The sequence below is a fragment of the Pterocles gutturalis genome, unplaced genomic scaffold (assembly GCF_000699245.1).
Source record: "Pterocles gutturalis isolate BGI_N339 unplaced genomic scaffold, ASM69924v1 scaffold22649, whole genome shotgun sequence".
Taxonomy (NCBI): domain Eukaryota; kingdom Metazoa; phylum Chordata; class Aves; order Pterocliformes; family Pteroclidae; genus Pterocles; species Pterocles gutturalis.
The window spans coordinates 5563-19604 of record NW_010133827.1 but is presented as its reverse complement, the minus strand read 5'-3'; the positions used below and the strand labels follow the sequence as shown (position 1 = coordinate 19604).

General features: G+C 38.0%; 1 protein-coding gene across 1 annotated transcript in view; it reads left to right on the top strand.

Moving 5' to 3' along the window:
- LOC104467569 (exocyst complex component 6-like) overlaps nucleotides 1-2621 on the top strand; it is a gene marked incomplete at its 5' end in the record, with an annotated part of 30879 nt that extends 28258 nt beyond the window's left edge. The window contains one exon of the mRNA XM_010081393.1: nucleotides 2135-2621. Coding sequence (XP_010079695.1) covers nucleotides 2135-2383 — 249 coding nt within the window. The remainder of the gene's footprint in view (nucleotides 1-2134) is intronic.
- Between the last annotated feature and the right edge of the window lie 11421 nt (nucleotides 2622-14042).

Below are 14042 nucleotides of genomic sequence, written 5' to 3'. Positions count from 1 at the left end.
ATGCCGTTGGCCTTCTTGGCCACCTGGGCACACTGCTGGCTCATGTTCAGCCAGCTGTCGACCAGCACCCCTAGGTCCCTCTCTGCTGGGCAGCTTTCCAGCCACTCTCCCCCGAGCCTGTAGCGTTGCAGGGGGCTGTTGTGACCACAGTGCAGGACCCGGCACTTGGCTTTATTGAACCTCATACAATTGGCCTCAGCCCATCAGTCCAGCCTGTCCAGATCCCTCTGCAAAGCCTCCCTACCCTCAAGTGTCTAAAGACTAGGTTTACAGTTCTGGAATGTGAGGCAGTTTCTTGGATGTCCTGGACACTTAAATACTGTGAGGAAAAGGCCTAAATCTTACAATTTGTGCATTATTCTTTGGAGAGCCGGTGTAGTGTGTAGCAGACTTGAACAATAACCTTGTAGTAGCCTGAGAGGTCAACAGTTGCTGTCCTAGGGCAGATTTCCTGATCTTAACCAACTGGGTGGTGACAAATGCCTATTCTTGAAATCAAATCATTGCCTGCAGAGTTATAAGCTAAGCTGCAAATGTAGCTTGACTTTTTTTCACTTTTGACTTAACAAGTTGTTCCCAGTGTTTCTCTCCACCGTGAGCACTACTTCAGTTTCAAACAGGCCTCCTTCCTGTACTGTCAGATCTCAGACAAGTACTCAGCTAGCTTGTTGGCTGTGGAATTTCCTTATTTTGACAGGGGTAAGGAGAACACCTCTATTCTATCTCTATTCGTCTCATCTCTATTCTTTTTGCCCTTAAGTACATGTTGTTGATGTCCTCCAGTTGCTGTCAGTGCTGGTCCTGCAACCACAGGAGCAGCATCACATGGTAACATAGAGTTTACAGTCTGATAGTGATGTTCCCTTGCCTGGGAGACCAAGGGCTGTGAAGGACACAGTCCGTAATTTCTGCATAGGTATGGAAGAAAATTCTTGAAGATTTTCAGCAATTTCTGTTAACATTTTTCTAACATTAGCTATAAATTAGACATAAAGTCATAATGCAATCAATGTGATTAATATGCAGAATAATGTACCAGGGAAACATTAGATGATACATTTTTGTCGGACTTTTGTTTATGATGTGTGTAAAGAAGCATGTGGATAAGCACTTCTATGAGCTTAAGTTCTTGGTAATACATAATATGTATTCCTTCTAAAAATTGATACCTGATATTTAAAAGTATAATAAATTTTCTTCTGATTCCAAAGCATAATGGAAATTACATTGATAGTTTCTTGGGTTGCTTGACCATTTACCTCGTAATGCATTTTCTGGTGTATTGTTGGTGAGAAATATTGCTACTCTTCTGAACTGTAGTGGTGTGTGCGACAGATGTAAGTTTATTTGAAGAAGAAAATTCTTACTTGCACTTAATATAGACCTTTCTTCTTTACTTCTCATTCATCACTGAGAGATGATACTGTCTTTCTGATAAACTCAGAAGTAACTCATTGTAGGTAGGAACTGTGTGACAGATCACTGGACTTCAATCCCAGCCACGGGATTGTCTGCCACTAAAGGCAGACTGACAGCTCAGTCTTCCCACTGTTTTGTTTGCAGTGTTCAGTTTGAATTCATTTCCTGTGGTAGTAACTACATTTCAACTCTGGCTTGTCCCTGATTCCCCAAACATGCAGCGTGCTGAAGCTCTCACCATCTGTGTTGCCTGTGGAGAATGCACTTGAACCCTTCAGTAGACCTCAGAGAATAAGTTGCAACCTGTTGCCAAACCTATCCGCCATAGCTCTTGGAGGTCGAGGGCTCTAAAGGTGTGCTGTGGCTTCCTTCACAGGGTGCCTGCCCACAAAATGTCTAGGCTTTGAAATTAGTAAGGTACACCCACCCCTGGCCTCTACTCCAGAGAAGAGTCTTGAACTGAAAAAAATCAGGATTTCCAAAAGGGACAAATCCCTAACAGTATGTTTAGTAGTAAGTCTTTAAAACTTTAGAGTTTAAAGATAAAAGTAAGTGCCTCTTTCATAAGGCAACAGTTTGAATTTTTAATTAGCAAGTAGTATGGAATATTTCATCTTTTGCTTCCTGAGGGAAATGGTTGTTGAGACTTTCATCTTCACAGAGGCTCTTTCACAATGCCTACTGATCTCTTTCCCGCCCCCCATGCACTCCCCAGCTTCTCAGAACAAGCAGAGGAACATGTTACGTCTGTAACATGAAGCCCAGCCTTGGGGTGCTATGTAATGGGATTTGTGCTTCTCTAGTTTTCAGTGCAATGCTGCTTATTCAGCTAAAGAAGAGAGCTCAGATTTCAGAGAGCAACAAAGCAGGAGTTGCACCTCCCTGGATTTCAGACTGTAGATCCTCACTTTACTGGCAGAGGAAGGCAACCCTCTTGGTGACCTTCCCCTTCTTCGTAAGTTGACAGTGCACTAAAGCAAAAGGAGGGCTTGAAGCACACCATGAACAGAGCAGAAGCACTTCAAGGCTCAGTATCTCATGTATTTGCATCATACAGGGGTAGCATGCGTATGCATACCCATGTTAAAATGGACGCAGTTATTTGAACATGACTGCATACTAAATGTGTGTTATCCAGCTTGCAGGGGACACACAATGTCTTTTCAGAGTACTATATTCCTACAAGTAAATGGGAATTCTTCACACAAACATATCAATTCATTTGTAAGCACTTATATTTCTCAATGGCATCTCTTTGTTTTGATTTCTCCTTTTCAACTAGATTCTGTGAAGCCTGTACATAATTGTAGTAGGCTTAGATCACCAGTTGTGTGTGTAGATACTTGTGAGGAAGATCTTAATCAGTGCTTGGTACACAGAAACAAGCCAGCTCGTTACTGGGATGGGATTTATACCTGCCAGCTGGTAAGAATTAGGAAGCTTTGGAAACAAATGCGCAGAAATTAGCAGCAGGGGGTCAAAAACAAGCATGGCTTTGGATATCCTATCTTGATAAGGATTTGCAGAATTAAAGCAGGATGGAAAGTCAGTCATTTCCTGGTAATAGGTGTTCCTACCCTGTTACTGCCAGGAACTAAAAGTTCTCTCGTGCCAGATATTAGGTGTATGTGTGTTCTTTGGGACATTAAATCATTCATCAAATTCAGTGCAAAACAGATTGTATCCAGTTCAACATCTGAATGCCTTTTTTTCAGCAGAGAAGTGCAAATAACATGCTGATAGCATACCAAGTTTTCTGTCTAGATCCTAGCTTCCTGGAAATGAGGGCGCATACTTGAAAACAGGTTTTAAAAATTTGGTGTATAAGTGCTGTTCACTTCAGTACCCTTATCGATACCTTACTTAAAATTATATACATATGGCAATTTAACCGCAAGATACACTACTCCATCTATGGCAAAAGCTGTACCAGTTTCTCCAGAGGAAAGTATAGTAGATTGTGTACAAAAGACTATATGATGAAAGGTATAATGCTTAAGCTGAATGTTATCTCCTAATTGACATTAAAGAATGCTGTAGGTGCCTAAACCATGGAAGTTTTCAAAAATAAGAAAATTTTTTTGTTGTTGTTTCTTTAAGCTAGTTCATTTAAGAGATACAGTTCTCTTAGTTCTCTGCTTACCAAACCAGATACACACGAGAATTAGATGAGCTGACAGGAAATCTGTACTGTGTATTTAGAAAACGACAGAACTCATGAAGTACTGGCTCGTCTTGACTTACAGGCCTGCATAAGAACATAAGCCTTAGTTGAACAAGAGTGGGGTTTTTGTTGTTGTTAGCTGAATTTATAATTTTTAGAATTGAGGCAGGAATAGGCATTTATTGATCTCATTTGTCATGTGCAGATGAAACACTTGACTTCTTAGTGCAGTGAAGGGAAGCTCCAACTTACAAATACTACCATCGCAGAAATTACTAAAAGTTTCACTGGAGAGGTTAATCAAAGCAGATATTACAAAAAAAAAAAAAAAAAAAAAAAGTAGGCAGAAACTGCTGTCAAGACTATTTAGATGGACATATCTGAGTCGCACCAACTATCACATTTAATCAGCTTTCAGCTCCTCTTAATCATCAGTACTTTCACCAGAGAATGTTTAGAAGTAGTTAATGAATTCATTTAAAACCTACAGAGCTTTCGTTATGATGAAAACTTCATACCCCAGGAAAACATTTCTGTTCAAGAAAACTCATCGCATAGTTACAGAAGAAATTCCTGTAAGTTCATGATCTAAGTGGCACTAAAATGGTATCCTTGGTAGTTGAAGTGCATAATCCCTATTATACCGTCCATAATAGCAGAACCCAAGGACTTCAGTTTTCTTGGGTGAGATACCTAAATAAGATTTATTTGGAGAAGGTTTTATTCTTTTGCAGAAGGACCTGTTGGTGGAAAAGTTCCAGAAGGTTCACTTTCAGATGATTTCTCATTAACAGATCTCTTGCTTGAATGAGAAGAAATTGATCCATGTGCCTATTATATTTGTAAACTCCTAATTAACCCTTTCGTTGAGTCACTGATATACATCCTGTTCACTGGAAGTTATTCAGTGGAATGAAGTTTTTCTCTAGTTTTCTTCTGATAGCAGTTTTGCTCCCTGTCTGATCCTTGACTTTGTCTTGTAAGAAATTATGTAAATGCAAGGAAGGAAGATTTGGGTGCATGACTTGCTTGGAGTTTGTGAATATATTATATCAAGCTGTTGTTTTTTGACAGGCAGTTGCTGCAGGATCTCTACCATTGTGTCTGGGCCCTTCAGTAGCCCTGAGCTGATGGATGGAGTTCAGTTTTGGAGCCCTGAGCTCCACAGGACTTCCTCTGAATGCTGTGGGTGGTATGTGGTTCCTATGAGTAATGAATGAGTGCTGTTAATTGAACAACACTAGAGAAGAAAATTATTGTTTTTCTTCAAGTTACTTGTTATTTGTATTCTCTTAACATTGAGTCCCAGTTTCCCATCAGGGAGCCATGGGACTGGTAACTGCATTATCATATTCAGTAATTACTGCCCTAAAATTTCTTACATTCTCCAGCCTTAGCTAAGCTGGTAGTATCACTAGTATGTAGTATACCTTGGCAACACTACTAACCCCTTAACCCTACAGATTTGCCTTCAGTATTTTTTCAGTTGCATCAATCATCATATTTAGGTTCCATTCCATCTCTAAATTATCTGTCAATCACAGGCAGCAGCAGAATATCCTTTTTTTTTTCCTTTTGCTAGTTTCTTCAGTGAAAAAGAAAGTTAGTCCATCTCTTCTTTGGAAGCCACTATAGGGCAAATGTAAAATCCAGTAAAATCAAGGAAATCTCTTACAGCAAGAAAACAAGAATTGTTCTCCACTTCAGAACAATAACAACACAAGAACGGAATTGTATAGACAAAGTATGGCAAGGACTTGAGTAAGTGAAATGTAGCTAGTGAAAGTCTATTCATTTGGATCACAGTGTCTTAGAACAAAAGATCATATCTTCAAAAGTGTTTGTACAATATGTACCATAATATGCACTTATCTTCAGCTGCGTGTTTTAGCACTGCAGAAATACAAATTTAAAAATATTATATTCTGTCAGACTGCCTCCAGTCAGTGAAATCTGGAAGGTGAAACCCTCATGTTTTCTTTCTCCTAGTACAAAGATACTAGTAGGTAGGAAAATAAATGACTGAATTTCATACTGTTATGTAAATAACTAGTTTCTCAATGAAGTGAACTAATTGTACTATAAGCAGTATGACTGAACCAACATGTTCTTAGGCACAGTTTTATATTACACTGGCTTATACCATGTTAACATATAGGGCTATTACAGGTGTGTCAGGCTTGGAGCAATTTGTCATCTTACGAGTTGCACTGTTCTAAAGAATATGGAAATAACAAATAAAGTTTACATAGGAGATTCACATATAGGTAGTGTTTTAGAACCCAAAGAAAAACTCTTGGAGAGGACTTTCCCTAGAGCGTAAGTAGCAAAGGAGCACTGCAACTTAGAAGACTTTGCAGGAAAGAGGGATCATGGGAGAAAAAAGAATGAATAAGAACAGAAATGCAAAGAAATATAAAAAAAGGAAAAACAAATCAAAACATGAGTAGATGGAAGCAGTAGATGATGGGGAGAAAAGAAACACGTAAAGATATGGGATGCAGGACAAAAAAAAGAGAAAAAGTCAGTTCCTATCTAGAAGTGCACTTTATTGTTCTTATACTTTTCTTTCTGTGTTTATCATTTTCCATGGTTTATGCTGAGACCCATTAAGAACATTTCTTTTTTAAACAGTAGAAATGTGAAGAGATGTTTTTACACAAAGGAAAGAAAGGATTTTCTGTACACAGTTAATGGTGTATAAAGACCATGTAACCATCAGGTTGCCTTATTCCCAGGAGAATGCAAGCTTTCCTGGTTTCAGTGGCATGCCTCCAGGAAATCATTGCAGGAGGACACACAATTAGCCCACACTCTTCCAGAGTGCACAGTGTAACATGATGCAGTTAAACTAGAAGACAGTTTTCATCTTTTGACCCTGTGTCAAATATGTCAGTTGAGTAGCTTACCTGAGATCTGTAAGAGAACATAGGCCATCAGATATTTTCCTATTGAAAGGAACATGCAGTGGACACACACACACAAAAATGCAATTTTAAAACCTGACTTATTTTCGAAGTAACAGGAAAAGTGCTGAGACAGCCTTTTTAAATGGCACAACTCAGTGCTTTCAGATTCTCCTTTCTTTTTGCCAGTCTAAAGTTTAAATAAAAAACTTCGCCCTTGCTTAGGATGCATGAGAAGGACTTTAAAAGTGGCTCTTTCATTTTAAGCACTAGCAAGATATTGAGCCCTGTGGAAGGATAGATTTGATGATGTAATTTAAATGCACATCCAAATTATAGTTTTGGGAATGGTAATATGTTCAGTATAGTGTGCAAGTCTTGCATCCATTGACACAGAGGATAGTTTAAAAAGTTCACAGTGAAACACAATAATATTGAATGATTCCTAGACAAATACACAGGTAACTGAGACGGGGGGGGGAGTCTGCGTAACTGATAAATTGAAAAGGCACAAGCTGAAAACTCAAATGACAGTGTAAAACAGTCCGCATAGCTTAATTAAATAAAACCAATAATGCGATTTAAACTTCTTTGAGTTAAAATTACTTTAATAAGGGTGTTAATTACTAGAGGATTAACACTGCTTACATGTGATAATAGATGTGGTCAGTCAATAAAGGGTGAGAATAATGTTCGTTTAAGAAGCAAAAGAATCTAACACAGGATTACTTACCAGAAAGGGATAACATTTCAAAGTGGCAAATAAAATCAGGGGAAGAGGTTTTCAAATTGCAGGAGGCATTAGAGGATGAATTGTGCCATCATTGCTCAGCAGAGGTTCCATATATATTGGGATCTGTTGGAGCTAAAATATGAAAAATAATTATTATGAATTACATATTACATAGTTTGGACTTATTCTGTCTTTCAGAGCAATTGTAACAAATAATTTTTCAGATTAAACATTTTGAGAAAATATTGTCACCTTAGAAGTCAGGAGAAAAGGCGTATTCTAAAGGAAAAAAAGATCAACCTCTGAGGAGGATGATTTCTTCAAGATGTGTTTCTTAGAAAAGAAGTAATATTGGACTATTGACATTAAGCAGAAAGGGGTTTTCCTAATATGTTTGCAAACATAGCAGCAGGAGAGGAAAGATCTTTTGCAAAAAGCCAACAAAAAACAAATTCTGAGTTATCTGGGTTTCTAGTTACTGCAATTTACTGGGCTCAGAAGCCTTTGCTAAACCAAGTTACCTAGAGAAGGAAAACAAAAACAACTATCAGGATTTTACACCAGCTGTAGTATTTGCTAAAATGTTTTTAGAGTCATTTGATAGATATAAATGTGGAAGTAAATGTCTTATAGTAGCTGAAGAAGAAAGTTAAGGTTGTCCAGGAAACAATATGAAACTTTTGTCTAGTGATTTTGGCTTTGCTTTTAACTTGTCTATATTTACATTCCTGAGCTACTGATTGTGGAATTCCTTGTCCAGTAGTGCCCGGGTTTTGTATAGCTTTCCCTAAGGGATGTAACTTCATCTGCTATGAAGGGTGGTTATGCAGCCATACCCTGAATGCACTACTTTGGAAGAAATAACTCTCTGTTTACAGTAAACTCATGATGAGCACATCTGCGGCCGTGCCTTGTGGATTGCATTGGATTTTTGTTTCTGGATGCGAACAAAATGATGCTGGTTTCTGGCCTATTATGTCTTAGGCTTTCCATGTATTCTAACTTGGCACCCAAGATCAGCTGAGATACTTTACTGAACAGTTGCTGTATTTGTATCTGCTTCCTGCAGAGGCTTTTTGGAGAGATGCCGTGTATATAAAATGCTGAGGGCTTTGATGGCCACCTAAGAGAATAATCTGAAGCACTGAGACTGTGATTTTTTTTTTGTTTTAGATCTGCAGTTTTTTGAGAACTGCACAAATCTTAAAAATAAACCAAACCAAACCAAAAAGTTATAGATTAAAAAATAATCAGACTGTTGTGTTTTCCCCTACCTGCTGTAGAACCCCAGATTGCCTCAGTGGAGATGACGTGGTTCATAGTGCACACTAGAGATCATGGACCTCTGTGGAGACCAAATGCTGCAGATTTAAGAGATGCTTATAAACCTTATAGACCTGATATGTATCCTCCTGTTCAGTTGAAAGCTTCAATATCAGTAACAATGTGATTTCAGTATTTTTCTTAGACATAATTTCGTCTGGTGTTTTGGTCCAAGTCAGAATATGACAAGAAATAACTGGAGAGCTAGGAGAAGGAAATATCGTGTTCTACAGCTGAAGTGCTAATTCCCAGTGGCCAGGTTGATGGCCTCCTGGGTCAGTTCTGTGAGCTGCAGCTTCACACAAAGAGCTGAAGTCTTCACCTCCCCTGTGAGCACAAGGCTGATGCCATGGAGCTGTGCCATGCTTACTTGTCTTCCCGTAAGCATCAGTTTACATTCGCACACCAGGACCGTGTATCTAAAACTCCTTCCTACAATCCTAGAAGTAATTGGACTGAAATTTAAACTTGGAGTTTTAATTAGCTGGGCAGACCACTATGAATGTTGAGTTCTAGGGTACAGCAGCCTAACTTTATTACAGAGTAGATGTGTGTGTATACAATGACAGTTCGGATTAGTTCAAAACAGCATTTTTCAGATATTGACTTTTCATGGTTTAGTATATATACTGACCTCTGGTGAGACTGCAGGCATCTAGAGTTATTCATATGGATACTGCTAAATATTAAACATGGGACAAGAGTGTTCAATTCCAGAACACAATAGGGAAGTTGAAGGTAACCTGTTTTGTGGTTAAATTTTATTCCAGTTACATCAAGTTAGATTATTTTAATTAGTCCCATGTTCTCTAAACCAGAGAAGGTGGTTAAAGTCTAATTTTAACATTAGATTTTGAAATTTTTGAATACATCTTTTTAGTGAAACACTTCAAATGGATTTCTACAGAAAGGATTGAGACAAACAATACAGTTTCAATCCCCAAGGAACTTATTTGAAGGTACTGTGCCACATCACATGCTATTTATGGCATTATTTTATAGATAAGCAAATAGTTTAAAGTGAGCCTGTTTAAAGTCTAATGCAGTTGAAAAAAACTGCTTATAGAAAACTTAAACTGTAAAAATTTCCTCTTCAGTTAATAATGGTTTTGGTGAATTTCAGTGTTTAAGTACTACTGGCAAACCTGAGTTTAAAAAAAACCCAAAACATAACAGAATAAAAAATGAGAAACCAAATGAAAATGACAGCTTGAATGTAACTGTGTTGTATTAAATGCTTCATAATTTTAACAGCTGAAATCTTTGGAGGCACATGTCCTGGTCTGGGGGCGGCTGCACTTGTCACCCCTGCATGCTGTTCAAACGTGTACGCCTCTGTGTCAGAAGCTCAAAAACAAACAAACAAAAAAGCTGAATGACCTGACCATTGCATAATACACAATTTTTAATCCACACAAATTTTACCATTGACATAGTTTTATGCTTTGTCTAAAGGGACTTCGTGTACAGGCTAACAGGCTTGACAGGAGCAATTTGGCCCAAGCCCGTGCCCTCTGGAGCCTGACTGTCTGCCAGGCTCCTGCTTTTCAAACTCTTCCCTGTTTCTAGACTCAAAAGACAGCTCTTTTGCTACCAGTCCAGCTTATTCTTTAATGATGAAGAAGAAGAACACACTTCATAATAAACATTTGCACTGTAATTAAACAAATCTTCTTTGAAGAGGTAGTACTTGTTGCTATATTGTATATTGCATAGGGCTTACCTATTTATGTTTGCCACAGTGACTATTTTTCAGTGACTTTCTTCAGATGTTACATCTTGGGCTGCTTGAAGCTTTAATGGGATTTGTAAAAATTATATTTTGTGAGTGTTTTTCTGGTTATGGTAACAGCAACAATCTTGTTGTGAATTCAACATCAAGCGTTTTATTTTGTAGGCAGACCTAAGTTAATTTGAAGTGCCAAAGAGTAAAAAATTTATTTGGGCTTGCTCATTAATATAACAAGACCAGGCATCTCTCAGAGTGTACTGCAAGGTCCAGATTTTAGGAAAGAATTCTCCCCTTTCAAAGAATTTAGGTTATAAAGGACTTAATTGAACACAGGTAACTTCTATTTTTTTCTTAGCATAGCAACAATTCCCAGTGATTCAGCTGTCATAACCTCTGAGTTTATACATTATGCACTTACAAATGTGTTAAAGGTTGTATCCCAGCATTCGAGATAGTGACAGATATGATTTTCACTTATAAATTTGAAACAGGCAGAAGCATTTAAGTATAAAACTGTTTCATTCTTGTGAACATTTAAATGTCCCCAATTTAGGCACAATTTCTAAATGCATAGTGCTTTAAAAAAAAGGCACATTTTAATGCAGTGGCTTAAAAACTGAAAGACACTGCCTTTCTAACACAAACTATCCTTTTGAAAATCCAGGGCTCAGTTTTCAAAGCACTGCCCAGGAATTTAGCCTGCGACCCCCATTGACACTAATGGGAATTGCATAGCTAAGTCCCCATAACATGACTTTGAAAATGCATTTGTTATACCAATCCAGAAAAAGGGTAGCATAAACTATAGGGAGATATTCACAGAGCAAGAGATCAATTTACGCTTTGATATACGAGACCAATGTGTGTTATTCCAGTTATGTGATAAGTAGGGGGGATTTTAAAATTCACCACATTCACAAAATAAGTCACTAGGAGTAAATAAAACAAAATATTTTGGCAAGTGGCAGGCAGGCTTGCTAACCAGGCTAACAAGATATTTGTCAGCGGTAATGAACACCAACTGATTAAGTGATAATTGCGTTTGGTTTGTGCTCTGTTATTCTACAGTTAACAAGCTCTGTCTTTTTTTTCCTTGTGAGTTGGACTTAGATATCTATATTTTAAATCCCTCTGTTGTTCCTTTGTGGTCAGGAAATGTTTACAGTGAACAAGACTTGTCTTTGTCCGGTTCTGATTCTGGTTCTTCACATTTTAGTTCCAATCTAGTAAGTGCTTTCATGGTGTGCATGCTTTAATAAACACGGAGATAGCATTTGGTGAACTAATGGTAGTATATCTTCATGTTCATGATGGTTTTTTTTCTATATTCGTTGGAAATAAGCATATACCTGTGTAATGTATATTCACGTGTACTTGTGCATGAAACATAAGCAGAGACTAAAAAGAAAGTGCTGTTACTGCAGTGCCTATGAGTCCCAGTCATGGACCATGGCCCTGTTATGCTGGGCAGAGTATAAATAAGTGTTTTAACAAAAGGAAGACAGAGTTGCCTCAGAGTTCACAAACCAATGAGATTATAGCTCCCCTGAAATGTTAACGTTGTGTCAGGAATTATGAAACAAAAATGATTCTGGTTGGCAGGTTTCCTCTTCAGTCATGAAACCTGTTTGCTTTTCTGAATAAAAGGTGTATATAGGTACAGTGTGAGCTCCATGAGTGGGATGTTTGTGAGTGGCTTTTGTGAGTTTACTGTATTTAAAATGAAAACATTATTTTCATCTTTGGAGCTTTTTAGCTCCAAACCCCAATACAAATAAGTAACAATTGAAATATTAATATATATTTGCTATTCCTTTATCTTAATGACTTAAATAACACATAGCTGACAACAGTCACAGAACTTTTTTTTCTAGATCAAAAGCCATACATCCTCAAAGAAAAAAATGGTAATGTTATTTCTCTGTTCTGTCCTAGGAAAAGATTTGGCGTAGCTTGCAGTTGTATATGCTTGGCACTGTTCATTTCCCAGAAGAGTTCACCAGTATTCTAGGCTTTGGGATTTTTTTAATTAAAGAGGTCAAAATCCATTATATCTAAATTTCAAAGAATTTACCAATTAGCTGTAGTCTGCGACGCCCAGCAGGTGGTTTTTATACTATTAAAGGGAGATTGTCTCCATCTCTGATCAAAGCAAAAACAAAAAAGGAAAATATAGAATATTTTGCTGTACACAGTGCAAACCACATGCTGTGTAAATATTAGGTGAAAACTGTGTGTGAGAGACTGTTTGGTTGTACCACTTCAAGAAAAAAATCTATGTATTTTCACACTGTTCCCCATGAAGATTTTAATGGTAGTGTCTAGATCTGTTTAGATTACTGATTAGCTGAGACAGCTTGCTATTTCCTAAAATGAAGATTGTAGCATTTTCTTGCTTAAAAGTAAAAGTAAAAATGCACAATTAAGTAGATTAATGAATTTGCTAGAAGTAAAATTAGAAAAAGCTGAGTGAGCTGGAATGTTGCAAGATGCAAAAAAGTTCCAATTTGCACTTTTCAATGAAACTAAACTTCCCCGATTTTTACCTACTTAAAAGAATGTTTGTGACCTTTTGACCCTTTTGTTATCCCTTGCTCAGAAAGGTCTTTATTCTGTAAGGCTTAGGTATAAAAAAATAAAAAGAGCGTTAATGGCATAACAGTCCTTTCTGATCACCCTGTGTAAGATGTTTATGCAAAGTGTCAATAGAAGCAATTGGCCTAACAGTGTGACAACTTGCATTGCTTGGAAATGGGCTAATCTCCTGTTTGGGTTATCCAGAGGTCAGGTAAGGATTTCTTTTTTTGCACTCCCCGTAGTGTGTGGGTACATAACCTGCAAACACTACAGGGCAGAAATCAGAAGCAACTGAGCCCAAGAATGCCACAAAGCCTTTTTTTTTTTTTTTTTTTGTTCTCGCCCTTTTTGTTTTTCCTGGTTTTGTTGTTTTTTTTTTTCCTCTGCCTTCTTTTAGTTTTTGCTTCCTGGTTGTATCCCAGAGTCTTCTTGAGTGTATAGCACGTAACGATGACAGGGACTCTACCAATATCATTATCTGCTGCTTCGCTTTGTTGGTGGGGTTTTTTTCTTTTTTTTTTTCCCAAACAGGCATCATCCCACTCCCCCTTTTTTTTTTTTTTTTTTTTTTTGAAGTTCACGTGGAAACCTACTTTAAGTCTCAGTTTTTGAGGGCTGCCCCTGTTGCCCTGTCACAGCAGGCTGGCACTCAATAAGCGCTCAGGCAAGCATAGCGGGGCAGGCAGCGGGCCTTGGCCGGCTGCACGCTGTGAACTCCTGCCTCACTGAATCAGCTTCTGTGTGTTTTTATAACTGCCTTTTTTTCCCCCCTGTTAATTATGCCCCAAGGCTGTGGAAAGACAGCATTTATCTGTTTCAACAGACAGGAGCAGCAAGTGTTCTGACATGTTTATCAGGCAAATTGTACCTGACAAAAGGTAATTACACATGCAATCATGTGCAGAAGTAACTGGGTGATTAAGGGTTAATAAACTGTTTAGAATAAGAAATTCAGCTTGTGAGCAAGGAGAGTGGGCCAGAAGGACATAGCTGACAATGATGCATTGAAAGAGTTACTTTTCTTTGGGTGGAATATTTGACTTCACAGAAAGGTAAGCAGGATATTAAGTGTACAACTCTTCATTTTTATCTCCAGCTCCTGAAGCACTGGTGCCTGTTGTACAACCAAAGCTGTTTGCTGGCACTCCTGCTACTTCAGAAGAGTTAACAGCACCCTTCGAACTTGCA